General features: G+C 41.0%; 1 protein-coding gene, 1 long non-coding RNA gene and 1 pseudogene across 3 annotated transcripts in view; 1 reads left to right on the top strand and 2 right to left on the bottom strand.

Moving 5' to 3' along the window:
* The first annotated feature begins 2,147 nt into the window (after nucleotides 1–2,147).
* LOC309528498 (mitochondrial-processing peptidase subunit alpha pseudogene) lies at nucleotides 2,148–6,469 on the top strand (annotated as a pseudogene). Its single transcript has one exon. The product of its transcript is annotated as a mitochondrial-processing peptidase subunit alpha pseudogene (transcript).
* A 1,118-nt stretch (nucleotides 6,470–7,587) lies between these two features.
* Nucleotides 7,588–13,791, bottom strand: LOC309528530. The gene is made up of 2 exons (XR_014217800.1): nucleotides 9,398–13,791; nucleotides 7,588–9,025 (listed from the first exon to the last, which is right to left on the bottom strand). It is a non-coding gene; the product is annotated as an uncharacterized lncRNA (long non-coding RNA).
* A 2,889-nt stretch (nucleotides 13,792–16,680) lies between these two features.
* Nucleotides 16,681–26,371, bottom strand: part of ADAT2 (adenosine deaminase tRNA specific 2) — a 10,158-nt gene continuing 467 nt past the window's right edge. Inside the window, exons 2-6 of the mRNA XM_082216013.1 lie at nucleotides 25,360–25,464; nucleotides 21,104–21,254; nucleotides 19,888–19,994; nucleotides 18,137–18,209; nucleotides 16,681–18,056 (exon numbers count right to left, since the gene is read on the bottom strand). Of these exons, the coding sequence (XP_082072139.1) occupies nucleotides 18,016–18,056; nucleotides 18,137–18,209; nucleotides 19,888–19,994; nucleotides 21,104–21,254; nucleotides 25,360–25,464 (477 nt within the window). The 3' untranslated portion in view covers nucleotides 16,681–18,015. The remainder of the gene's footprint in view (nucleotides 18,057–18,136; nucleotides 18,210–19,887; nucleotides 19,995–21,103; nucleotides 21,255–25,359; nucleotides 25,465–26,371) is intronic.

The raw sequence follows: 26,371 nt of genomic DNA, 5'->3' as shown, positions 1-26,371 counted from the left end.
CCCCCCAGCATTCAGAATGTTACAAGCTGCTGTGTTGAAGTTTAAAATATTCTTTAAAAGCCTGAGGAAACATCAAAACATACACACAGTGGAATGTGAACTGTTTAATTAAGTTCCCCCAACAATTATAATTTTTAAAGGCCAAAAGAGTCTAAAGAGTAAACAACACATGTACAGTAAGTGAATGAATTTGAAGATGAACTAAAAATCAATCAACGTTCTACCCCAGAATGAACTTAATTCATATATAGTTCACCTGGAAATTATAGGAACTACTTTCAGGTGTAGTTCAGAGATTTTTGAACTATCTCAGTGTACTTTGCTAAACGGAACTACAATAGCTGGTTCCAAACTTAGATGGATATGGTAAAATGTGAACTTCAAAAGCTTTTTTTTAAAGGCATTGTTTCATTAGTATATTAGGATCAAAATCAGCTGGTGTTAATTAAAGCACACAACCAGCTGTGGTAAGCTCTGCATATTAAATAAAGTGGAGAAGCGCATGGCAGAGCAATGTTGATGGTGACTGTTGAAAGCATTTACAAAAAGAATATGCCTCCTGGGACATTAAGCCGCAATAGACTGTCTCATTTTCTGGGGAATACAGAGCTCTCCTTAGGCAAGGAGATATTTCCCGAGTGTCTGCCCTCATTATACAAATAGCAAGGGAAATGCAAAGGGGAACAATCCAGATAAAATAAAAGGCAAAGACAAAAGCAGAAGACCAGAGGCAAGAGGAGCAGCTGCATGAGCTGTGTTGTCCCTGAGTAGGAGGGAGATGTTTGTCAAAACACTGCCCACGGGACCATTAGAAGATGGTGTTTATGACTTACTCTTGAACACAAGCTGTCTAAGACACAACCAAAGGCAGAACCAGCACAGGGAGATCTCAAACCAGCTCCAGATGGGCTCCCTGTGCTCCATATTTGGACAGGGGCAAATGAGGACATGGATATAAATATATCGGGACAATCCCTATTCTCTGGTACCTGTGCCTGAACCTATTTTGCCTTGAAAAGGGAAAGCTGTCTTTCTGGACCATCTTTGGGAAACAAGTATTTGAAATTTTAAAAATTATTTATTTTATTATTTTCACTTGCCTTCATAACTGGAACCAAACCAGTTCCTAGAACTTCTCAATCAAGCAAAGTAGTCTATTCTAATACCTAAAATTGAAAGGAAATTCAGCATTTAGTGGAATGACGCTTACTAGCCTAGGAGTTTTCTGGGAGCACTTGGAAATCCTTGATGCCCAACCAGCACTGCTACAATTGTTCTGGACAGAGGATGTGTCTTTCCCCATTATTGCATTGTCAGGATGGAAAGATCTTCGAGGAACCTACAGCTCTTCAAGACTTGCTGTCTCTTTCCATAAAACATTAGCACTGGCACACCTCCCTTGTTCTGCCTTCTACAATTTCATCTGATTTCCTCAATTTCACACATTCACATTTCTGTAACTGATATTCTCTCCCCATCTCACCCCCAGAAGTTAGAATGGTGTAGGGATTTTGCTTATGTTCGTTATTGAACAACCTTGGATATTACAACCATGTCTGCTCTATTGGTTGTGGCTGATCTAAAATACCCTCCTCTCTCTCTCTCTCTCTCTCACACACACACACCAAACCTGCATACCAGTCTGCCCTATAGACATTATTGGTTTTGTACTGGCTTAATAGCATTGCTTTCTATAAAAATAATTCCTGGGAATGCTTGATGAGGACCATGCAAATTCTTTCCTAACCCTCCTCTCAAAACTAGGGTTCCCTGACATAGAAGATTTACTGTTAAGCCAAGTTGACTCCATCATATAAACACACCTTTGGGGGATATGAATATCTCTGGAGGATATGAGACCATTTTGAAGCAAGTTCTGTCCATCCATTTGAAATGGAGTTCAGAAGTCCAAGTGCCAACTTAAGAGAAAACCACTAATGCCCAACACTATCCAGACCATGGCATACCACACAAGCAGAAAGTAAACATAACCCAGAATGGTTCCTGGTAAGCAAATATCTCTGACTCAAACAAGGGAACCAAGCTACATGCCATAGGGATCAGAATTAATAAGATAAAACAGAAATGAAAATATGAGGATGCAACATGGTTAGATCCACTAAAACTCAGTCCTGTGGCTCTTCCATTTCACGCAGGGGAAAATGTAAGTTTATTGGAAATTTATTGGTTTGGAGGAAATGAAGCAGGCTGTTCTTTGTGCTGGGTGGGTCCAGTTTTTATAATATGTTTATTGCTTATGGTTCATTATTATAGCCAATGAAGGAATCACTTCTCCATCACTCCCAGTACAGGACATTAATCTGTGCAGTCTGCCGGGGAGTGCAGTGACTGCATTTGTTTTGCTTGGTAGTGAAAATTCTGAAAGGGAGACGGAGGTGACTTTTATTGGATTAGGCAACTAGTGATTGGCTCAGTTTGTTATTATCTGTCTTTATCTCATTCTTCAGACTAATGGGTTCTGTCAGATACAAAACAATTCGGATAGGAAATTAGCATAAACACTGTTTATTCTCCTCCAATACAGCATGTTCTTTCTGCTGTTTGACACAGATGCTAGCCAAATTTGGCGCTTATGGAGAATGAGGCAGGTCCTCCTTTCCAACTGTTGTATTCTAGAAATTCCCCATTGAAAGCAAGTTATTTTTAAAAGGCTAGCCAACTTCTCTCTTTCTCCTAGCTGCACTGGAGGACGACTGCTTTGAGAAAGGGGATTGGTCTCAGGCTTGAATTTTCATGGGCTCTCTGCCTGTCAGTCTCATCTCCTAAAACACATTTTTAGCACATGTGCTGAAAAAGAAAACCTAGAGATCCCACCCACCCCTGCTGACAACAAGGCTTTGACTAAAAAATATTTGGTTCTGCTTCTTTTCACTGCCAGCTTTTGCAAAGTAAGCTTCCTCCGGAGTGCAGATAACCCCCAATTAATCAAGCCAAAGGCTACAGAAGGAGGCATCCCTCTGCCACCCAGTGTGACCTGGAGAAAATTGCTTTCCGACCGCAAGGCTGTTAGTTCATCTGAACTTGAGCATGAGTAAAATTGTGCCACCAGACCTTCCCAGCAGAAATTATTCTGGGGTGCAAGTGCACTATTATAACTCTGATGCAATGAGAGCAACTCCCCACACCTTCCTGTACCATGCTGCTAACCCCGAACCAACAACAGTTGTATGGTAATTGTACAAATGTAATAGAGAATGGAATGGAGCCTTGCTTCCAGTGAGTGGGAGAAGAATCTATCCAATTTTCCTAACTACAGCTACTCCACACTGATGGAGCTTTAAAGAAGGCTCAAAGTATGCTTCCCTTAGGAGTGAAGTACTCTAGAAGGGATTACTTGGCAGCCAATCTAGTCCTTTAAGCATCCCATTAACTTGCATGCGATTTGGGAAAGATCTGCTACTGGAAATTAGAAAAGCTGTAGAAAGAGATTCGGAAGTGTCAAGTGGGGACTTTATTCTCCCTTCCTTTTTACTCTCACCTCCTCCCTCCTATCTTGAATCAGCTGACTTCAGCTCTGCCCCTTAAGCCAGCCACTGGCCAATCCACACAATCCTCAACTGGCCAATCCACATTTGCCTTGCGTGACTCACACCTCTCCACTCTTGCCATGAGGAGAAGCCAATATGGCGGCCAAGGTGGTCGGTCAGGGCATCTGGAGCTCCGCACGCTTTGGACTAGTTGCATACAGGAAATACACAGTGGTGGAAGCTATCCCAGCATTCCCCTGGCAGCTCCTCTCCCTGGAGTGCCAAAGCCAGTCTTTGCCACCATTGATGGTCAAGAGAACTTTGAAACCAAAGTGACCACCCTGGTGAACAGGATGCAGGTGGCTTCTCAGAACATATTTGGACAGTTCTGCACAGTTGGGATTCTTATAAATTAAGGCTCAAGATATGAAGCAAAACATACCAGTGGCATTTCACGCTTTCTCAAAAAGCTTGCCTTTTCTTCTACAGCTCAGTTTGGCAGTAAGGACATGATCCTCCTCACTTTGGAGCAGCATGGCGACATCTATGATTGTCAGGTGTCAAGGGACACCACCATGTATGCCATTTCAGCCAATGCCAAAGGCCTGGACACTGTTGTCCGTCTGCTGTCTGACATACTGCTAAAACCCAGATTATCGGATGAGGAGATTGAGATGGTGTGCAGGGCAGTCCACTTTGAGCTGGAGGACCTGAACATGAGGCCCAACTGAGAGCTTCCACTTACAGAGATGATTCATGTAGCGGCTTTCTGTGAAAACACAGTGGCATTGAACAGATTCTGCCTGGCGGAGAATCACTACACACCCAATAGGATGGTGTTGGCTGGTGTCGGGACTGAGCATGAGCAGCTGGTGCACTGCGCCCGGAGGTATCTCCTTTGGGCTGAGCCCATGTGGAGAAGCGGTACAGCTTCAGCATTGGACAGGTCTGTTGCCCAGTACATAGGAGGGATCCTCAAGCTGGAGACAGACATGTCAGGCGTGAGTTTGGGGCCCACCCCCATCTCAGAGTTGACCCACATCATGATTGGCCGGGAAACTTGAGCTGGAGGAAGACTTTATCCCCTTTGCCACCCTGAACATGCTGATGGGAGGAGGTGGGTCGTTTTCCGTTGGGGGGCCAGGCAAAGGCATGTTCACCCAGTTGTACCTCAACATGCTCAACTGGCATCACTGGATGTACAATGCCACTGCCTACCACCACAACTAGCAGGTCGCAGGTGGTGCTGTGGTCTAAACCACTGAACCACTTGGGCTTGCGGATCGGCACAACGCGGTGAGCTCCCATTGCTCAGTCCTAGCTCCTGCCAACCTAGCAGTTCAAAAGCATGCCAAAAAGTTCAAGTAGAGAAATAGGTACTGCTCTGGAGGGAAGGTAAACGGTGTTTCTGTGCGCTGCTCTGGTTCGCCAGAAGCGGCTTAGTCATGCTAACCACATGACCTGGAAAAACTGTCTGCGGACAAATACCAGCTCCCTCGGCCTGTAAAGCAAGATGAACTCTGTGATCCCAGAGTTGTCTGTGACTGGACTGGTAAAGGGGTCCTTTACCTTTTTTTTTACCACCACAACTATGAAGATGCAGGCCTCCCATGCATCCATGCCAGCACAGACCCCAGGTAGGTTTGAGAAATGGTGGAAATAATCACCTGGGAATTCATTTCAATGCCAGGAGCCATTGGAGAGGTTGAACCTGAGTGAGAAAAGACCCAGTTGCAGTCCATGCTGATGACGAACCTGGAGTCTCAGCCAGTTATTTTTGAGGATGTCAGAAAGCAGGTGTTGGCGACTGGCATGAGGAAGCTACCCCACGTCCTGATTGGCCAAGTGAATACCAGTGACATCAAGAGAGTGGTGACGAAAATAATCCTGAAGGACTTGGTGAAGCTGCCCACTTGCAAACACATCCAAGGAGCCTTTTCCAGCAAGGATGGGTGGCTCCCAAAGATGTATCGGCTTCCATTAACAAGCCCTCTCAGATCCACTTGTTGAGATTTGTGGTTTCCCTGCCAAAGTAGCTCTCGTGTGTTTGGCCTAAAGGTTAAGGTCATGCAAATATATAACACGAGAAGAACCTTGCTGCATCTGTCCATCTAGTAATGTGTTCTCACAGTAGACAACCAGATGCCCACAAGTGGTATACTTGTGTTCCTCAGCAACTGGCATTCAGAGGTCTGTCTTTTAATGCCACAAGGTATGGATTGTCAACCACAAATATCAAAATTAGACAACTTCTTTTTTTGAAGATGGGGCAGGATCAAGTAAACACAGACAACAGCTGGTTCAGAAGGAAGAGAGACCAGAAAAACAAGTTTTTCCAACAGAGAAGGTATAACAATCTTCATCAAAGAGTGCAACCAGCTGATAATGAGATTTAGCAGATCAGACTGCACTGCTGGATGTGCTTCTTTACTGTGAGTCGTTCAAAATATTAAAGTTTCCACAGAGAAAGCAGTTATGCACATTATTTTTTAATTTTTTTGCTTTTCTCTACATATAAGCAATATGGTGAGACTTGTGCCTACAAAAGAAAGAAAGCATTATTCACTTGTTATAGCAAAGAAACGGCTCTGTTTTGACACCCCAGTTTAAGATGAATAACAGCAAAACCCATAATATAATCTCATCCTTCCCATAGGTCACCTGTTGCATGAGTTAACTTCAGTCCTCTGTGTTGTCTCTCCTGATTCAAACATGTACACACAGATTCTAGATCTTTCAAACAAATTGGAAATGCCTGCAATTCCTCAGGAAATTAGCTCCCATAGCGGAGGAAGACATAAAAAGAAGCTATAAAATTTCTGAGTTCTAGGTGAAGATGACTTTCTGATAGGATTTTATGAACTCTTTAGCCAGCCCCCACCACCACCACTGCCGCCCATCTGCTAACACACTTTTAAGAAAGGAGAAAAGGGTGGGCAGGTTGTTCCATTACAGGCAAGGTCCTTCCCTTCCTTCACTCACTCACTCACTCACTCACTCACTCACTCACTAAACTCAAAAGTGGATTGTTTTTGAAATAAACCTTTCTGTGCTCATCTACTTCATTGCCTCCAGGAGTAGTGCTTTGTGGACGATGAGAATACTGGTCAACAGAATTCTACTAGAAGGTTCAGCACAGAAAGCAGAACTGCCTGTAAAGAAAAGAGAGGGTTGCTCCAATACCCATAATAGGGATTTATTTGTTTACATACTACTCAATGGCAAAAGAGGCTTCTGTCACGGCTGAAGGCAGAAATGTGGAAAATATAGTTCTGTGCTGCTTCAGAGAAGTGGTTGAGGAAGTAGGACAAGACACTTTGGCTATAATCCACAGGACGGGGACCTCCAGCCCACTGGCCAAATTTGGCCTGGCACAGTTCCCAATTTGGAGAAGGCCAAATGGCCACTTGCCCCAAGCCATGCCCACTTGTCCCACGCCTGGTGTCAAGTGTCATTAGGTGTGGAGCAGCTACAGAAGGACTTTCCAAACTTGGGTCTCCAGTTGTTTTTTGGACCATAGTTCCCACTATCCCTGACCACTGGTCCTGCTAGCTGGGGATGATGGGAGTTGTAGTCCAAAAACCGAGTTAGAGATGCAGCAAGATCAGCTGCATGACCAAGTTCCCCATGGGGAACTTGATCCTGCAACTGATCCCTGAAGAAAGCAGGCTTGAAGTAACCACCCACCAGCCCACTAGCTAGATCAGGGTTCCCCACCCCTGCTATATCTGCTTACATGGAAGTAAGTCCCACTACACTCCTTTAATTTCTCTCAACAGGCCTGACTGACATCTTGGTTCTTTCTAGACTCTTGTCTGGTGCTTTCCCTCTTCATCAAAAGCCAGTTCTTAATGTTTAGCCTGCTCTGCCTACAGACCAGCGCTACCATGTTTACTTTGAGAAATGTCCAAAGAAAAGAAGGGGAATTTGTGGCCCTCCAGATGTTGTTGGACTTCAACTCCCATCAACCCCAGCCAGCATGGCCAAGAGTCAAGAATTATGGGGGTTGTAGTTCACCAAATCTGGAGTGTCACAGGTTTCCTATCATTGTTCCAGACAGACGGTGCGTTGCAGCAAAAACAATGTAGAATCTTGAGGCACCTTAAATAATAACAGATTTATTCTAGCATAAGCTTTTGTGGAGTAGAGACCACTTCAGCTGCCTGAAGTGTTACCCTCAGTTGGCAGGAATAAACATAAGTGTAGAGAGAGAAAAAGATGGGAATGGAAAATTTAAAAATACAGACTGTGAAAAACTGAAATGTATTCAGAATGAGTACAGTGGTCATTTCCAGCAGCAGTAAGTCGTGATAACAGCCCATACTTTTTGCATTTCATTGCCATTTGCCTTTTCAGTTTACATTTTTCTTCATTACACCCATATGTCCATTGTATATAATTTTGGGGCCAGCTCAGGATAGATAACACATCAGGACTCTTAAGCCATAAATGCTTATGCTGTAATAAATGTGTTCATCTTTAACTTGCCATGTGACTCTTTTGTTGTGTTTGAAGAGGGCTCTGCTGAATTCAACAGGATTTTCTTCCCAGTATATGGGCATAGGACTGAGGCCTTATTCCTTCTCTGGCATAGGTGGGGATCAAAACTTAATAATAGCAATGTTGTGATTTCATGGAAGAACTGTTATCTCTTGACTGCAGCTGGGTGCATGAGTCTGGACGGGAGGATAGGCAGGCTTATATATTCATCTGTATATTCTCAACAGATTGGCAAAAGTGCTCAGGGCGTTTTAGAAGCAGAACCTCTACAATCCAAAGATTAACCCTTTTGAAAAAACTAGGCACATACAAAAACAATGCAATATCTACATATGATTGCACATATAGTCTAAACCAGTGATGAACAACTTATATATATATTTTAGGGACTATTATGTTTTCCATACAGTGGGGTATATGTATTGTGGGAGTCACTTACTGGTTGGGCTTCATAATAAGGCTAGTGCCGTGAATAATATAAATTACAAATATTTGTACTCCATGCTGTCAGAGCACCTCACAGTTTTAAAATAGTTATTTAAAAAACCCTCACTATAAATATTTGCCACTACCAGCAGCATAAATACATATAGCTTCAGGATTAAAAATAACCAAAAGTTAACACTAAGGACTACTGGTAAAGCAGATGGCCAGGCCAAGCTAATACTGTACTTATCTGGTCAGTTGGCAAGTTCCATTACGCATATGTTAAATATTAAAACCTGTGTTGAATTAAAGTGTGGAAGATATATATTTCTTACAACTTGAAAACACTGCAATCTTTTTTTTACTAGTGGAAATGTCGGCAACCTTTTTCTTTATTTTAAACTTGCACTGATTACTGTTCTTTGGCTACAAGCAGTCAGAGAAAATAGGCATGTGAGATATCAATTAGACTAAAAACAGCTTATATGGTTCAGAATTGCTGAGATCTTGAGATTCCTTGTCACAGCAGCAGTCCACTAGGTGGCAATCCTGTTATGCATGGCAGAGTTCACTCTGGCTCAGTATTAGTGCTTTTTGCACCTTTCGGAGCTCTTGTATGCTGCAACAGCTCATAAAAAGGTAAAGGTACCCCTGCCTGTATGGGCCAGTCATGTCCGACTCTAGGGTTGTGCGCCCATCTCACTTAAGAGGCTGGGGGCCAGCGCTGTCTGGAGACACTTCCAGGTCACGTGGCCAGCGTGACAAAGCTGCATCTGGCGAGCCAGCGCAGGACACGGAAACACCGTTTACCTTCCCGCTATAAAGCGGTACCTATTTATCTACTTGCACCCGGGGGTGCTTTCGAACTGCTAGGTTGGCAGGCGCTGGGACCGAGCAATGGGAGCGCACCCCGCCATGGGGATTTGAACCGCGACCTTTTGATTGGCAAGTCCTAGGCACTGAGGTTTTACCCACAGCGCCACCCGCGTCCCTACAACAGCTCATAGATGGAGTTTAGTCCAAACAGTAGGGGAGGAACCGAGTTTTCCATGGGATATTTCTGATACAATATTGGGGCACGTTTTTTCTTGAAGATGTTCTCCCCATACATACAATGGCTTAGAATCCACATTGCCATACCCACGAATGTTGCAGTTGGGATTAAAGCATGCATAATGGTTGCAACCCTGTTCAGAAAATTGGCAATATCTCCCTCATATATGATTATATAGGAACCATTCAGGACTCTAAAAGGAACCATTGGTCTAGGTTTGCTTCAGTAAGAACACTTAAAATGCTAAGTGCAACAGAAGATGTAGCAACCTGCAACCTGACAGCAACTTTACATGAAAAACTTCAGTGATAGCCTCAAACAAAATTTAGCTGGAAACCAATGTTGTAGGCCACGAACTTAGTGTTATTTCATCCAGTGAATTATATAATTGTGTTTATTTTTTTAGTCAATCATCATTACATATTTGAATTAGCATTCAATACTTGCAGATGTGTGTTTCCATAGATTCCCATGCATGATGCGTGGGTTGCAGTTGTGTTCAGTCTTTGCTGCATAGCTACTCCAAATAGTATGGGAATCATCTGCAGTTTTCCCCTTATGCATGGCTCTAAACTTCTGTGTAAACTTCTGGATCTTCCACAATTCCTGATACCATGTCTCCAACATACTGGGACATGATTCTTTCCAATATCTCACTATTACCAATCTGGCAGCAGTCAATAAACTCTTCATGCCTTACAGTCTTCAAGTTGTCATCAAAAACCATCATTAAAACTAGCTTTGAATCTGGTGTACTTGTCTGGTTTGTTATTTTATCTCCCCCAAACTGTGACCTTTTCACATGGCCACCACATATGGAACATTGTTCTTCATTCTCTACACCTTTTCGACCCTCTGGGGAAGAGGATTCTGTTATTAAGTGTATGTAGAATGAGGTACCATTTGAATACTAATTTAACAGATTTTTCTGTAGTCCTTGCTGATACTGATTTAAAAGGTAGTTTTCTCCAGAGACTTTTTCAATTGTGCTCATCATTTCTTTGTAGGTCTTGTTCCCATGTTTTCTGCAGACTCTCATATGACCCTAGCATTTCCACCTCCAATATTTCATGTTTATCCAATAACAAGACTTTCCTAAGGTTTGTGGCTTGAGCAATTAAACTTTCCATTAGCGTGAGAGGTCTGGTCACTTGAGGAGCAATTTCCAGAATGGTTATAAATTGTCTAACTTGATGGATTTGAAAGCAGGTGTAACTTCATTCAGCTAATTGTTCTTCAGATAGGTTTCCTTATGTGGATCTTACACCCAGTTAAAAGTTCCTTATCTGGAATGGGCCAACTTCTTCCCAACCTTTAAAATTATGACATTTATCCCTGCTAAATGGCTGCAAGTAAAGGGCTCTGGATATATTTACATAAAAGGTGGGTTCTGACATGGTGGCTAGATTTTCCTCTGATAGGCATCTGCACTCTGAGCAGGAACTATGCCTTTTCCCATAGGACAGATGTGCCAGGTTACCTTTCTCTGCTGAATATGGATTCAGAAATTCCTATGCTGACCATGAAACAGCAACCTATTATATGGTAACAATTACGCTATCCTTTTAGTCCAAACATCAGCTGTAGAACTTTGTTTAAAGTCTTGTTAAATGCATTATTAGTAAATTGCATTCAGAGTCCTCTTATATAAATGCGCCATTGGTAAGTTTAACTATTTTCTTCTGTCCTGGACTATTATGGAATACCCTCTCCTAATCACAAAGCCCTGCTACGTTTATCTAAGCTTGTGTTTAAGAAGAATAAGATGGAAACATTTGGGCGTCAATTAACAAAGACACAATTTCATGACCAGAGGTTAAAATGCTCCTAGTTTGGGTTTTTCCTAGGTATCACCAGTGATGAAAATTGCAGTGTGTATGGGAAGGTGGTGAATGCTATGTCAATTGGGGATTTGGAGCTAGCAGTAAAGTTAATTTGCCATTTTCCCCTTATGCATCTGGGTTTAACAGTCATGCCTGGTGTATGCCAGGGTAAAAGTGGAGTAGCTATTTTTCTGGGAAAGAGATCTAAAAGAAAAGAGTTGATCTGATGTCTCTTGGCTTCCTCCACCAAGCTGCTATTATGCCAGAAGGCAGTGGAGGAACTTTGTTCTCCCAAACTAAACACATGGTGTCTCCCTGGTGTGAGAAGGGAAGGTTAAATCTTAAGACTTCAAGCAGTCAGGTTTGCAGAGATGCAAACCAGTACTTGCTCACCTATATATTTAATCACACATTCTGAAGAGTGGTGTGTTTGTATGTGTTGGGGATGGGAAGAGTAGCACAGTGCAGAAAAACATCCCAAATCTCTATGGAAACACAGGATACATATTTTCTCTCAAATGGGAGTTTTACATCTTGATATATTTTTTTAAGAGACTCTCAGATCTTTAAGGGCAATTTCTACTACATCAGTACAAAGCACATTACAATCCTTTTGCCTCCCTTCTTCTCACACATTAATCACCTTTGGCTTAGATTTTGAATCCAGCTCTTTCATACGCCAACTGCTATACCCGTGGCTATCGTTATCAAATACAGCAATCAAATATGTCCACATTTGACAAGGTTTGCTGCTAATTAAACCTTGATAAGAAAAGCCTTGGCCAACCCCAAAATACTTGCTCCAATCAAGCTAGAGTTCATATGCATGCAAAAGCAGATTTCTACTTGAATCTCTCTAGCAAGGAACTTTATGAGTGCTGGGCAATGCACAATTCAGCTGTCAAAGACTACACACTGAAAACCTAGTTAGAAAATCAGTGACACTACATGTCAGCTCTCTGGTAGGAGAAAATGGGGCTGGATTTGGTTTCCCTTGCTCTCCTTCCAGTAAGACTGGCAGATCGACAGTTTTTCCAACAGAGCTGTGTGTACAAAGCGACAGCAACCTGTGATAAGCACATGGAACCATAGTTCACTATCTGAGACTTTGCATATACAGAGTGCTTAGGTATTATTCTGGGAGGACAGATCTCAGCAGGATTATTAGTTTTTTGACTGGTGTTGGTCAGTTTGTAACCGATAAAACAGCTCTGTATAAGGTGGCACTTGAGAAAACTAGAAACAAGTGTGTTACGCCTAGTGCTATGTCTTGTCAAGGTGAACTTCTAGTATAGAGCTATCCTGCTGAAAAGGATGTAAAGGGTTTTGATTTAAAGTCTATAATTTGTACAATGCCTTTTTTGGTGATGATTGCTCTTCTTCACAAAGGAGAAGTCAATCAATCCTTTTATTTGCAAAAACCAAGATAGATTAATTGACTTCTCCTTTGTGCAGGAAACCCAAGGTGCCTGCCTTGTCAAAAACCGCTTCTGCAGCTTACGTCAGTTTCCAAAGCAGTTTGGCCTACGGGACAGAGATCTGTTGCTTGATTTCTTACATTTCTGTGGTTCTTTGGATCTTAGCTGAAATTTCTTGGCATTTCTCTCTTTTTTACACACACTACAAAAATGTGTGTGTGTGTCTTTCTGAAATCAGCCTAAAAACAAAAGTCATGTTAGTGAATATATTTCAGTGGGAAGTGTCCTATTTCTAGATGTACTTTATTGATAAAAGCAGATAGAATCAGCAGCCAAGGCTACACACAAGGCAAAGCAAATTAATAAAACAGCTGCTTCTGGGACTCTAATTGTCCTCGGAGCTCTTTCCCCGTTTGTGTCAAAGCCATTTTCTTTAAAAACCTAACAGTTGCTGTTTAAACTGAGCCCTTAGCTGAAAGCTCTCCTGCTAGTCTTGCTCCAAATACAACCCTGGAATGGATTGCCTGCCAACCATTGGACATTTTGGGGGGAGGTTTTAAAAAAATACAATCTTTTATCAGTGCTCAAAACCTGCCAAGGTAATTAAAGGCCACGTTGCATATACAGGATATGAATGGAGAGCCCTGCAGACTTTCAAATGTTTAAATTATAAGGAGCAACTTGCTTTTTTAAACAGCTGCCTTGTAAGAGTGTCGCTTTATTGTATGCAAAGGGAAAAACTAATTTTACAAATTTCACCATCACAATACATAATACATACCTTATTCCTTTTAATCTTAATACTTTAACTCTAAACAAGTTTGTACTTCCCTCCCTCCTTCTGGTTTCTCTATATTTTCTTTATATTTATGTATTTGTCATGTTTACATTTTATGTGTCCTTACTACTATGGAATAATACTATTCAAAATTTCATTAAATATACATCCTTCAACAAATATATTGTTGTAATATATTTGTTCAATGTTCTTAAATCCAAAATGAATGATTTTTAATAAACATTATGAGGTCTATTTCAGTCCCACGAGTGTCTTTATTTGTAAAAAAATTGTGAAATTTGTAAAATGTGTACAGTGGTACCTCGGGTTAAGTACTTAATTTGTTCCGGAGGTCCGTTCTTAACCTGAAACTGTTCTTAACCTCAAGCACCACTTTAGCTGCCGGAGCACAATTTTTGTTCTCATCCTGAAGCAAAGTTCTTAACCCGAGGTACTATTTCTGGGTTAGCGGAGTCTGTAACCTGAAGCGTATGTAACCTGAAGCGTATGTAACCCGAGATACCACTGTAAAACCAATAAAGATCATTTTTTAAAAAACAAAAACAAAGGGAAGAACTAATGAGGCTACAATAAAGCTTTCAATATTGGTTCAATAAGCCTTTCATTTGTTTACGTTGTTGTTCATATTTATGCTTCTTGTTGTGCCTGCATAGAGATATGAAAGCTCATAAAAATGTGGAGTGGGGGAGGACAGGTTTCACCATATTTTCACAAAGCAGTTCCTCCTCACTCCCCCCCCCCAATGGAAAGTTTTGGACATGTGAAAGGGTAAAGGCACTTTTTTCAACTCAGGCAAACCATCAGTTTCTAGATATCCCTGATAAATATGATAACAATTATAAAGCAGTAGAAACTGACAGTGATATCTTAATAACAAGACTGATTAAATTTCATATAGTATCGAGTCTTTGTCTTGCCCCTGCTCACCCTGTGTTTTCACAGCTCCTTTTATGGAAGAAATGCCTTTTGTCTGCCTGACCGCGTGAAGGGCTTCTACTCCTACTCAGAGTAGACATGCTGAAGTCAATAGGAATGAGGGATGTCCAGTGATGGCCATCTGTGAACGGAACGTATTTCAGCTGCTGCAACAGGCCTTCACCTTTATTTCTTCCCCCTATAGCCAACCACGTACCCCCAAAGTCTGCTGTGGAGGGTGGGGGACCCTCTGAGACAGGATTGGTGAGGGCACAGGAGATGAAAAAGGAGACACTCACTCAAACATCATTAGATGTCACCCTGTTGCTGCAGTCCTGCCCATCACAGATGGGAAACCTGTGGCCCTTCAGATGTTGTTAGACCTCAACTCCCACCACCCCTGGCTACTGGCTGGGCTGACTGGGGCTAATGGGAGTCCAACAACTCCTGGAGGACCAGATGTTCCTTATCCCTGCTATCTATGCTTGGGAGTAAAGTTATTTTAAGTTTATTTATAGGCTCTTTTGGAGGGAGGCACAGCCTCCCTCCCAAATCTCATTGAACTAGGCAGGACTTCCTTCCAAATAAACATCGATAAGATCGGGCTTTCTCAAAATAGATCATCTGAGTAGGAATTCAAAAGTTGCTAGACACAGGTAACTAGTGTGTGGGATAGATTACCAAAAGGTAATTGGAATAATAAGGATAAGCTTGCTTTTTTTTTAAAGGAACTTCAAAATCTTCTCAACTGTGTGTACTTGTGATATATAAGCAGTGGGACCTACAGCCAATTGCAGCTTCTAAGCCTGTGGAGATGATGGTCTACAATTTTTTGCATTTTTAAAACACATGATTTCTCAGTAGGAAATGAGAAATGTGTTACAAGTTGCTTGTTTCATATGAATAGAAATAATGTTTGTAGTGTTTGTGTCTCCCAAGTTTTCATTCTTCCCTTCATCAAACAGAAATGGATCCTCTCACCTGCCAGCCGCACTAGACTCTAATACAGTGGTGCCTCGCAAGACGAAATTAATTCGTTCCGCGAGTTTTGTCGTCTTGCGAAGCACGGTGTCGGAAAAGTTTTGGAAAAGCTTCAAAAATCACCAAAGTCTTCAAAAACTTCAAAAAAGGCTACCACACCGCGTGCTATGAGTTGCTCCTCAAAGTCAAGTCGCAACTGTATTAACGGTGTTAAGAAAAAGGAAACAAACTTGCAAGACGTTTCCGTCTTGCAAAGCAAGCCCATAGGGAAATTCGTCTTGCGAAGCAGCTCAAAAAACGCAAAACCCTTTCGTCTTGCGAGTTTTCTGTCTTGCGAGGCATTCGTCTTGCGAGGTACCACTGTATGTACTTAAAGCATTTATCATTAAATTGTGACTGAAGACAGATTAATAAGGGAGAGGCACAAACTGTATGTTTAAGGCTGCAACCCAAAAACACATATCTGAGAGCAAATTCCATTCAACTTCCAGGTAGACATGCATAGGACTGCACTGTGAAAAGCACCTTGCATCATCCTTACCTATAACTATTAATCAAATATATTCATCACACAAATGATGTCCCAGGTGCTATACAGGGCATAGAGGGGACATATTTTCTGCGCAGACAACTTACCATTTAAAGGCCAAATCAGTTTGCTTATAGAAATGCTGTATTTGAAACCAGTGGGGCCCGATTCCAAGTTTAATGCTTAAGAAATGAGGTGCTAATATAGCTACCTTAACATTACCTCCCCCACCCCCAAAATGCCCTTCTGCCGTGCACAATGTGAAATTATTATATGTCAATGGAAGCCAAGCATGGGAGGCAAGTGGCAGATGTATTCATTTTTATTATTTAACCATCAGGAACACACTTCATCCCTTTTCAGAATTTGTTTATCTGTTTAATAGAGAAATAAAAATAGTGCAACAACTGTGGCTCTCACTTGTCTAACTATTGGAATTGTCCATAATCTATAAGGCACTGCTTGACTGCTTCCCAGCCTGTTGAGTTGCTCAGCATGCACATTCTGCAGGAATAAGAGCTCCATGTCAAACTGCTGGGCCATTCATTATTAGAACAGCAAGGCCCTCTTCTGGATTGTAATCAGAATACGGTCAAGGAACAACCCAATAAGCACTGAAGTGCCAGCTCTAAGCTTTAGGCATTTTTTATTGCCATTTTCCTGCCTAGTTACCTTATACTAAGAAAAGTTCCTCTGGAAATCTACTTCTCAATATTCCTCTTTGACCTCTTTTTTTTTTTAAAAAAAAAAGAACAATAAAGCAATGTATGAATCTTATGAAACAAAATATTCATTCAAAAAATACTGGGTATGCTAGACTTCCGTTTTCAAGGCGGTTTTCTATCACAAGCATATAAGAAAAAGAAACTGTCTTTTTGCTAACTGTAGTGACAACGTAACCTGAAAAAGTACACACAACCAAACATGGTCATAAACCATGGTTTGTCAACTCAGACATCATGAACAAACCATAGTCAAGCTTTCTTAATCATGAATGTCTTAATTGAGATCAAGATAAACAAGCCATTGTCTGGGATTTGCTAGCTTACCTTCGAATTCCTCCAAATTATGTATACATTGGAAACGTGCACCACAAAGTGATGAGGAAAGCAGGTTTACTTTTAAGTAATACCAACTATAAATCTGTCTAGGATACAAGGGAAAGGGCTGTAGCACACTGGAAGAGCACATGTTTTATGAGGAGAAGGTCCCTATTTCATCTCCCTGTTTCCAGTTAAGTAGTCCGTAGGTGTTGTCAATCAGAATACGTAATCCTAGCCTAGATAGACCAATGGTCTGACTCCATGTGACAGCTTCGTATGTCCTAGAGCTAATAAGACTGGTCCTACAGTTTTCAGCATCACAGCCACTGCTCACACAGGTTTCTAGCTGCATGAGTGGATGTGGTGGTTCTGTTCCAGCTGATGGGCCATGCAGAACTCTGAGACCACTGATTTTTTGTATGTTGTTAAGTGGTTTAAATGTAAACAGAAATTTGTATGTGCACTGGCTGGTATATCATCATGTGTGTGCATGGCATCAGTGACAAGAAGTCATACCTGCCAAACTAAGTACTTTCAGGATAGTTGGTCTTCCAGCTGATCAGTTCAAAATTAGTAGGGTTACAACAATGTCATCTTCTTATTATTAATTTTTCAATTTATTAAGTACAAATTAGAAAACATACATATTTACAACAAAAGAAAATACAAAAGAAAAAGAAAATACATATAAACAAGGAAAAAAATTAGAGAATACTTTGTCTCTCTTCATATTTACAGTTATTTATACCTCTATAAAATACTATTCACAATAAAGGAGTGAAATGAAAGATAAGACTTAACTATTTAATTATTGAAGGATACCACTCCTTTCTATTGTTCCTTATAAAAAGCCAAACATTTTAACCAAAAGCCATATTTGACAATTTGATTATTATCTTTCAATTATTGATACTTTTGGTCATTTTACAGAGTATCTCCACCTCTCAGGATTAAATACACTGAGGGAAGGTCAATACTGGCCAGCCTTTTCAAAGACTTGTCATTCTTCCAGCTTTGCTTTACTATCCATCACAACCACTCATTTACTGCATACCTTTCTTCGAACTTTTGATTTTGGTGCTGCCACAAGAAAAGAAAACATAAGCATTAATGTTCAAAGATGCAAAAGCCAATATGAATTAGAACAAGAGGGTACTTACCATTTGGATTTTCTTGTCTGTAGAAGGTTTTCAGCATTTCAACAGCTTCTTCAGATCGATAACCAGCTATGCACTGTAGAGATTGGAATATTTTGTTCATAAAGCCTCCCAGATTAACCGGCTTGTATCCCAAAGAGGTTATCTGACTCTTTAGTAGCATAAAGAACGTCAGCAGATGTGACTTCTTATATCACTGTGTTCAACTTCCAGGGGCAAAAGAAAATCCACTGAACAACTTCATACTGGAGTTTTTTTTAAAGGCAAAGCAATACCTTTCAATAACAAAAATGGCTTACCACTGAGGGTATCCAATTTACACATGTAAATAGCATGTTTCCAAACCGTTATTATATTCATCTTGACTGGCTTACAGATAATAACCATAGTGTGATAGCCTGGTTTGTAGGGATAGCTTAAAATAACAGTTTCCTGGTTTGGACATTAGAAGCAACTGTGGGTTTAACAAGCCTCCAAAGTAATGAATGAAGGCATATGAGAGGAGGGAAGTGAGAGCGTGCACATACACAGGCTCTTCCTATTCCAACCAACCAACCATGGTTTGTTGAACAGGAATCTATGAGTTTGTGCCAAGGAACTTGCCTTTGTGGGTGTGCTTTTCCCCTAGCAGCAAAACGTCCTTGACCTATCAAAATAATTTAGTTATGTTGCAACTTTTTCCACTCACAAATCCTTCCGTTATCATTTATTTCTTGACATGTGTGAGTGAAAGTGACAGTGCTTACACACATACACAAAATAGGATGCTTTCAATGAATGCCCTAATTTAAGCAGTATGCACACACTTGGTGGAATAATTGCCATTAACTGCAATTGTTTGAGACTGGAAATCAAATTTCTTAAATGCAAGACATTTCTTCTCACATAGTTGTCATGATGTAGAGCTAGTGTCATCACTATGCTAAATGTCAGGGTAAATAAAGTGCCCCTTTTTCTCTTTTAAACAAAATTACAACCAAAGATGATCCTATAATGGTTTCCAACTATTCTGATAAACCTTCATCCATATAAAGTGTATTATTTATTAAGTTTACAACTTGCTCTTTGTTTTTAAAGGGAGGATACATAAGATTTATTGTGGTCTTCCATACATGGACTACTCAGATCCACTTAGCGTCACCAATGCTGCACAATTAAGTGCTCCCTAACCATTCACTGAATCCATTTTTATTGCAGCTAATTTTACAATTTATGGTTTGCATTCCCTCACACCTCAAACAAGGATGAATTATAATATCTATAAAATAAAGGAGCCCTGAAGATGCTATATTATGGAAGAACACTCCAGCCTGCTATTTCTGTTTGGGGGGTGGGGGTGGGAAGAGAGTGGCTGCTCTAGAGACTAAAGCTATTTGAAGTCTCTCTGAATGTTGATTCAGCACCAAACTATCACTGGAGAAATGCTGACCCAATGGTGCTAAGGATGAATTTCAGTGGTAGTTTCAGAATTAAAGTACTGACAACGATGCACCTTTAGAATAATTTCTCTCTGGATAAGGTTGTACCATCAACATGCACTTGGTTCTTCTACACCAGTGGTGGCCAAACCTGGCCCTCCAGCGGTTTTGGGACTGCAATTCCCATCATCCCTACCCACTGGTCCTGTTAGCTAGGGATGATGGAAGTTGTACTCCAAAAACAGATGGAGGGCCAAGTTTGGCCACTGATGTCTACACAATTTCATTTTTGTTGTTGTTTTGTAAAAACACACACATCCGTGACAAGTATTTCACCTGGAATGGTTCCCCTGTGTCTGTTAAGGTAGCAGAAGAGATGTTCAAAACCGAACCACAGCCTCCAAATCGTTCATTCTGGCAGCCATATACAACCAGTGGGATTTATATATGTAAGTTAAGAAAAGAAGGAGCATAGAATAGAATTACCCTCATTTAATAGGCTATATAGTTGTGCTGGTCTCAAACCCATGCCTCCCTCCTTTCTCACGTATGCTATAAACTCCTCTTTTCCACAGACACACTACTGCCTGGTCATATCTCTGGGCAAAACTTCCCCCACTTAATTCAACTCCTTTGCTGCTAATTCAGTGTTCCCCTCTGCCCACAATCTGAGAGCAATAACTACCACTACTGTATCCTTTCCAAATTTCCTAACCTAGACTTGCCATACGTCAGGAAAATTCCTGACATGTCCTGGTTTTGGGGTGTAAAAATTGTGTTGGGGGAATTGCCAAAATGTCAGGGAAAACCCAGATGTATGGCAAAGCGATGCGGGGGAAAGCAGAGGAAACAGCTCCAAAAGCTTAAAGTCACTATTGGGGGGGGAGGTTTCCCCCCCAAAAAAGCTCAACAATGTGGGTTTGTTTCCCAAAAAAAGCTCAACAATTTTGGGGTCCTCAGGAGTAAACCAGCTGGGTGGGCAGGTTATGCTTGCTCAACAACTTTGCGGGTGTCAGGAATTTTACTTATTGAAATGCAGCAACCCTATCCTAACCCAGAGCAGAGATGGCACAATACACTTTGGCCCCTGAGGCACAAGCACTACCCAGGGAAGGTAATAATTATAAACTAAGTCATGATAACCCCAAAGATTGCCACCTGATGCAAGCTGCCTCACCCTGCTTCATTGTAGCATTGGCTACACCCGGCACCCATTCCTTGCTTAGACTCACCCACACAAATACTTGCTAAATTAAACTTCTTCTCCTTAGGTGCAGAACCTGGGGAATAGCAGAGGGACATAGAAATGCGCTCTGCTTGTTGGCTTTCCTAGGATCTGGTTCAGCACAGTAGGAAACAGATGCTGGACCAGTTACGTCTTTGAACTTGTCCAGCACAGCTCTCCTTACGCCCATCATCTCTGCACAAACAAATCCCCTTAGACCCAATGACACAGGCCTCATGTCAACACAGAGCTGCCCTCTGTTAGCTTGTTAGCAACCGATACATGAGATGAAATGAACATACCAATGGATAATTCTCCAAAGGATACTCATCATTCGCAGAGCAGCTGCACACATTATACAGGGCTCTACAGTGACATATAGCACTGTGTTCGCAAATACTTCCTTGGGTTCCTTCTTGTTCTGACGACACCAGTCCATGACCTGATCAATTGCTACCATTTCTGCATGGCGAGTAGCCTGTGGGGATACAGGGAAATAACATCAGTATTTACACCAAATAGTAATGTATCAATCTGAATGGATGGATTCCTGCTATTTTTAGTAGGAAGGCAATAGGGTAGGATCTTCAGTGATGCCAAAGCTTAACCACTAAAACCATATAAAAGATGGTCATAATAACTGCAGAAATTTCATTTCAAAGCGGTAAATTTCCTCTTGTAAAATAGAAAAGCAGAGTATGTTGTTGGCACTTTATTGAAAGTTTCTTCCTTATCAAAATCTGCTATAAAGGGAAAATGCACAATACATCTGTTTCTCTTTATCCTTGGTTAACAAATGTTATGTTAATCAGCTTTTCCATTATTGAAAACATCCCAGTTTTTACCCAGATTACCATTCATGCAAGGACAGAGAGGTCAGACAGAAAGTGGCCAGTTGGGGGGGAATGCTCAGCTACAGGCAAAATGCTTTCCTTACTTGTCAAGATATCAGCATCCTTATTTTGTATCTAACTCAGTCTATGAATAAATATGAGGGAGGCGATGAGACCTACTAGTCATAAGAGCTCAAAGGATACCATGCAAGACACCCTCCCTCTTTCAACAGCTTTAGGCGTGTTCACATATTCCATCCAGAGTCACTTTCAATTAGGAGCATTTGAAAATGCTTCTGGGCTCAACAGAATGTCAGTATTGTTCACAGACAGACCGAATACCTCCATTTCATTCATTTATTTACATTTTGATATTCTTTACCCTGCTCATAAGCTGACAAGGCTTACATAAAAATTTGTTTAAAATAGGAACAATGACACACACACACACACACAGAGAGAGAGAGAGAGAGAGAGAGAGAGAGAGAGAGAGAGATGAAACAGGATTCAAAAAACAAGAATTAAAAGATTTGGGAAGATAAAAAGAGCAGACTCAATGTCTCTGGGGAAAACACTTCAGTGCTTGGAGGCTACAACCATTGGTCTGGCTTCACCTCCAATGGCAGTGGGGCCAGAGAACAGGCTCTGAGGATCATCGTCATACTTGAACAGATTCATGTAGGAGAAGGCACCCAAGATTCAAAGTCATTTCAGCGTTTAGAGACTAAAACCAGTCCAAAGAATTGTGCTCAGAAATAGACTTGGAGCAGTTATTTCAAGGCTGGCAAGTTATGATCTGGATGTCAGTTCTCATTTAGCAGTCTAGCCACTGCATAATTAACTTATTGTTATGTCCATTCCTCAAACACAACCCCATGTACAAAACATTATACTTGCCTAAATAGGAGGTTAACAAGAGCATGGATAGGAACTGCAGTTGGTGCATTAGCCTAAATGCTTTAACACACCATTTAGCGACAAAACACATATTTTGATAAGAGATGTTTAAAGCTATTTAAGGCTGCTTGGCTTATGATAAATGAAGCCTATATATTTCATTGAATTCCACTTCTTTAATACTCTGTTGCTGTTAAGATAGCGATCAAAAACAAAAAGCAAATTAATCATTGGGTAGATTAATTACTGTTCTGTCTTAATATGCTAAAGTTTTATGAACATTATTTTAAATCCCTTCAGGTAGACTGTTTGCCTTGCAATAACTTGTTCCACAAATGATTTCAGATCAAAGTAGAGATCTAAAAGTAAATAACTGATAACAAGTACATACCAAACAGAATTATTAGTATCTTATGTATTTGTCTGTAAACCAATGTTATGAGACAGTTTTGCAAATGAATTTATATTTTAGCCAGACTTCCGAAAGATCAGGATCAGCAGACACCATGAACAGTGTCAAGCACTCCAGGAAATGTTCAGCCACCTTCTTTGTCCCAGAGCTGACACTATCATGATTATTATTATTATTATTAAAATTTGTTTACTGACCATCCAAAGATTTCAGGCCAGTTCACAGCATCCCTACACACCTAATAGTCCTCTTAGTTCTTGTACTTACCTTTTATGAATCCAGTCATGATCCGCATTTTGGAGGGGAGGTTTGATATCACAGCACAGCTTTTCACCTCCCCTCTCCTCCTTGTGGGGACCTCAAATGGAACCCATTCTTGTGAATGAATTTGCCACACACATCTTATTCTTTAGCCTGTCCAGCTACACTGATAGCCTCCAATGGTGGGAATGGGCAACTACTTCACTACAGCAGTAACAAAGGGGGAACTTAAGATATATACACAAACTATTCTTATCACCATGCTAGTCCTACAAAACAAAGGACAGACTGTCAGACTAGGAGTGTTAATGTGTTAGGATGCTGGTTTAAATGCACCGTGATTTCATGCTGTACGACACTAGTTACTTCTTATAAGAATGATCTTGTTATTTTTCTATAAATTAACTCTTTTTGGAACAATTCTGTGTGAGAGCATATTTGTGGGTATAGGATAAGTTAAGCACCTACTCAGGGCAGTGCACAATCATCTCTACACAAAATATCTTATTTCTCAGGAGGTGGACAGATATAGGAACTCCCCCCCCCCACATGTAACTGTTTGATCATAGAAGTCCTAATATCTTAGGCACAGTTTATTTGAAATACTGCATCCTAATATGCATCCTATGTGGTGATATTGCCATCACCACAATGCAGTTAGATCATCCAAGGATTTCCCTGCCATCCAAGGTACAGTGGTACCTCGGGTTAAGTACTTAATTCATTCCGGAGGTCCGTTCTTAACCTGAAACTGTTCTTAACCTGAAGCACCACTTTAGCTAACGGGGCCTCCTGCTGCTGCCGCACCGCCGGAGCACGATTTCTGTTCTCATCCTGAAGCAACGTTCTTAACCTGAGGTAATATTTCTGGGTTAGTGGAGTCTGTAACCTGAAGCGTATGGAACCTGAAGCATATGTAACTCGAGGTATCACTGTAATATTGTTACACTGTTACCTTGATGCTTTGAATTTTGCCCTTGATTGTGAGCAACTCAGAGAGATCTGTTAGGTTTGCTGTGCTATGTAATATATGCATACTCAAATGACCAACTGGATGCTAGAGGTTATCGCTGAAACATCTTCAAAGGCAAACCAGGCGGGTGGGCAGGTTATGCTTGCAAGTGAGGTTTGGTGTGCCAGATAACTGTTACAGCCAAAAAGAACAAACAACGCACGTTCAAACAGAAACAGAAGCATGAAGGAGGGAAAACAAGAGCAGGCAAGGAAGCTGCCAGAGGGAAAAACACGCTGGTAATATTTGCTCCAACTCCTGCCAGACAATTCAGAAGGGTCAGCTCAGAGACGTATTGGCTGCACTATCCGAACGGAGAACTGCCCCAGCTGCAGATTAAAACAAGTCTATTATGCTGTTCAACATACAATCCAGCTCAGGATCACTTCTCACATTTTGTACTAGGGCACAGATACCAGAGCTTAAAAAACCCCACACAGCCACAACAAAAACATGCATGCATTTTGTGAATGGAATACTGTCAGTAAACTGCAACTTTTCTTGGCAAACATTTATAAAAATAAGATGAAAAACACATCAACTTTTGATCAGAAAATCTTTGAGATTGTTAACAAAGTTAAAATGTTTTTTTTTAAATAAACAAACACCACTGTATCATCTTTTCAGCTTTAGCTGTGTCCTGAAAATATTTCAGCAAAAAGCTGCTGCTTTTAAGAATTACACTATTTTTTAAAAAAGTTTTAATTAAAATGCAGTTGCATTAATATGCAGAAAGGCCAGATACAATTATGATAAAAATACAGAAGCTGAAACAACAAATCAAAGGACCAAAAGTAATGAAAATGAATTCTCACCAGCATTCAGAAATCAGTGCTATGCCAAATGCCTTGTAGAAAAGGAATGTTGTCATGGCCCTTCTGAATTACATTAGGAAGGATGCCAGGTGATATTTCTCCCATTGGAAGATGTTCAAGAGTTGCAGAGAACTACTGAAAACACAGTGCTTTACACACCTAATTTCCAGAAAGAAGGAGCACAAACATGCAAATATTCCAGAGACAGCAGTGTACATATGCCACTCAGAAGTTACACAAGATGCATGTTTTTGGACTGCAAAAATGATTACAATTATACCAACTTAAGGAGTTTTGTACCCACATATGTAGTGCAGTGATTTACATTAGCTTAATTCAGTTAAATAACTTACATTTTTAGTTTCATTAACTTCATTCTTTCCCTTCCCTATGATCTCATTATTGTAGACCATGAGGCAACCAACAGGTACTTCACCACTCTCTAGTGCTTCTTTAGCCTATCAGACACAAAATGAATCAACAAGAGCAGCTTTATCACTGATTATATACACCAAGGCAAAGTACATTGCGTTCCAAATCCTCCCACCCCACAAGCCAGCATTAAGAAAGCAGCCAATTCCAATGTATTCTTACCCAAGGATTACTCTTAATAGTAAGGTTGGAAATTATTCTGTTCCCCCTTTCCATATAATAAGCAAAGGCACCCATGTTAGAACACAATAAAAATTCAAAAACCCACATTAGGGCAATATCTAGCCATAATAATATCACAATATCACTGCAATAATATCACAAATTTGAGTGCATGCTTTCAAGTTCTCCTAAACTTTTCATCAGGCTAGATGTTAAATGAAGCCAAAATGCAGGGCAGGGAAGAGAAGAGGAGAATTATATTTTGCTACCCCTTATCTACATCTATCCTCAGAATGAGCTCAGGCTTGTTAGAGAAGTTACAAACAAACAAATGTTTCTTTGTCTATGTTCGAAACAATAGGAAGAACAAGCAAGTAGTAGGTTAGGTCGTCTGCATGGAGATGGGAGAAATGCTGTTGGAGGACACGAGAGAAGTCAGAACTGCTCAACAAACTACTTTGCCTCTGTCTTAACCCAAATGGAAAGAAGGTCCATCCTGGTGATAATAGACGATGCAGAGAGGATGTTGAAGCCCAAGATAGGAAGGGGGGGGGGGAGAGGTGGTAAGATAACACCTAGCTAGTTTAAATGAATTCAAACCTTTCGGGCTTGTGAGCTGCACCCAAGGGTACTAAAGGAAAGACACACTTCCTTTATCCATACATGTCTCGCGTGGCCCTTGAGAGAATCTGCACTGACAAGGGGTTTGCGGACTTCCCCTAGGCCCAATGGCGTAGCGTGGGGGGTGCAGGGGGGGGCCCGGCCGCACCA

This window comes from Podarcis vaucheri, assembly GCF_965113315.1.
Source record: "Podarcis vaucheri genome assembly, chromosome: 3".
Taxonomy (NCBI): domain Eukaryota; kingdom Metazoa; phylum Chordata; class Lepidosauria; order Squamata; family Lacertidae; genus Podarcis; species Podarcis vaucheri.
The sequence above is the reverse complement of the archived record's forward strand: the minus strand, read 5'-3'. Positions and strand labels throughout refer to the sequence as shown.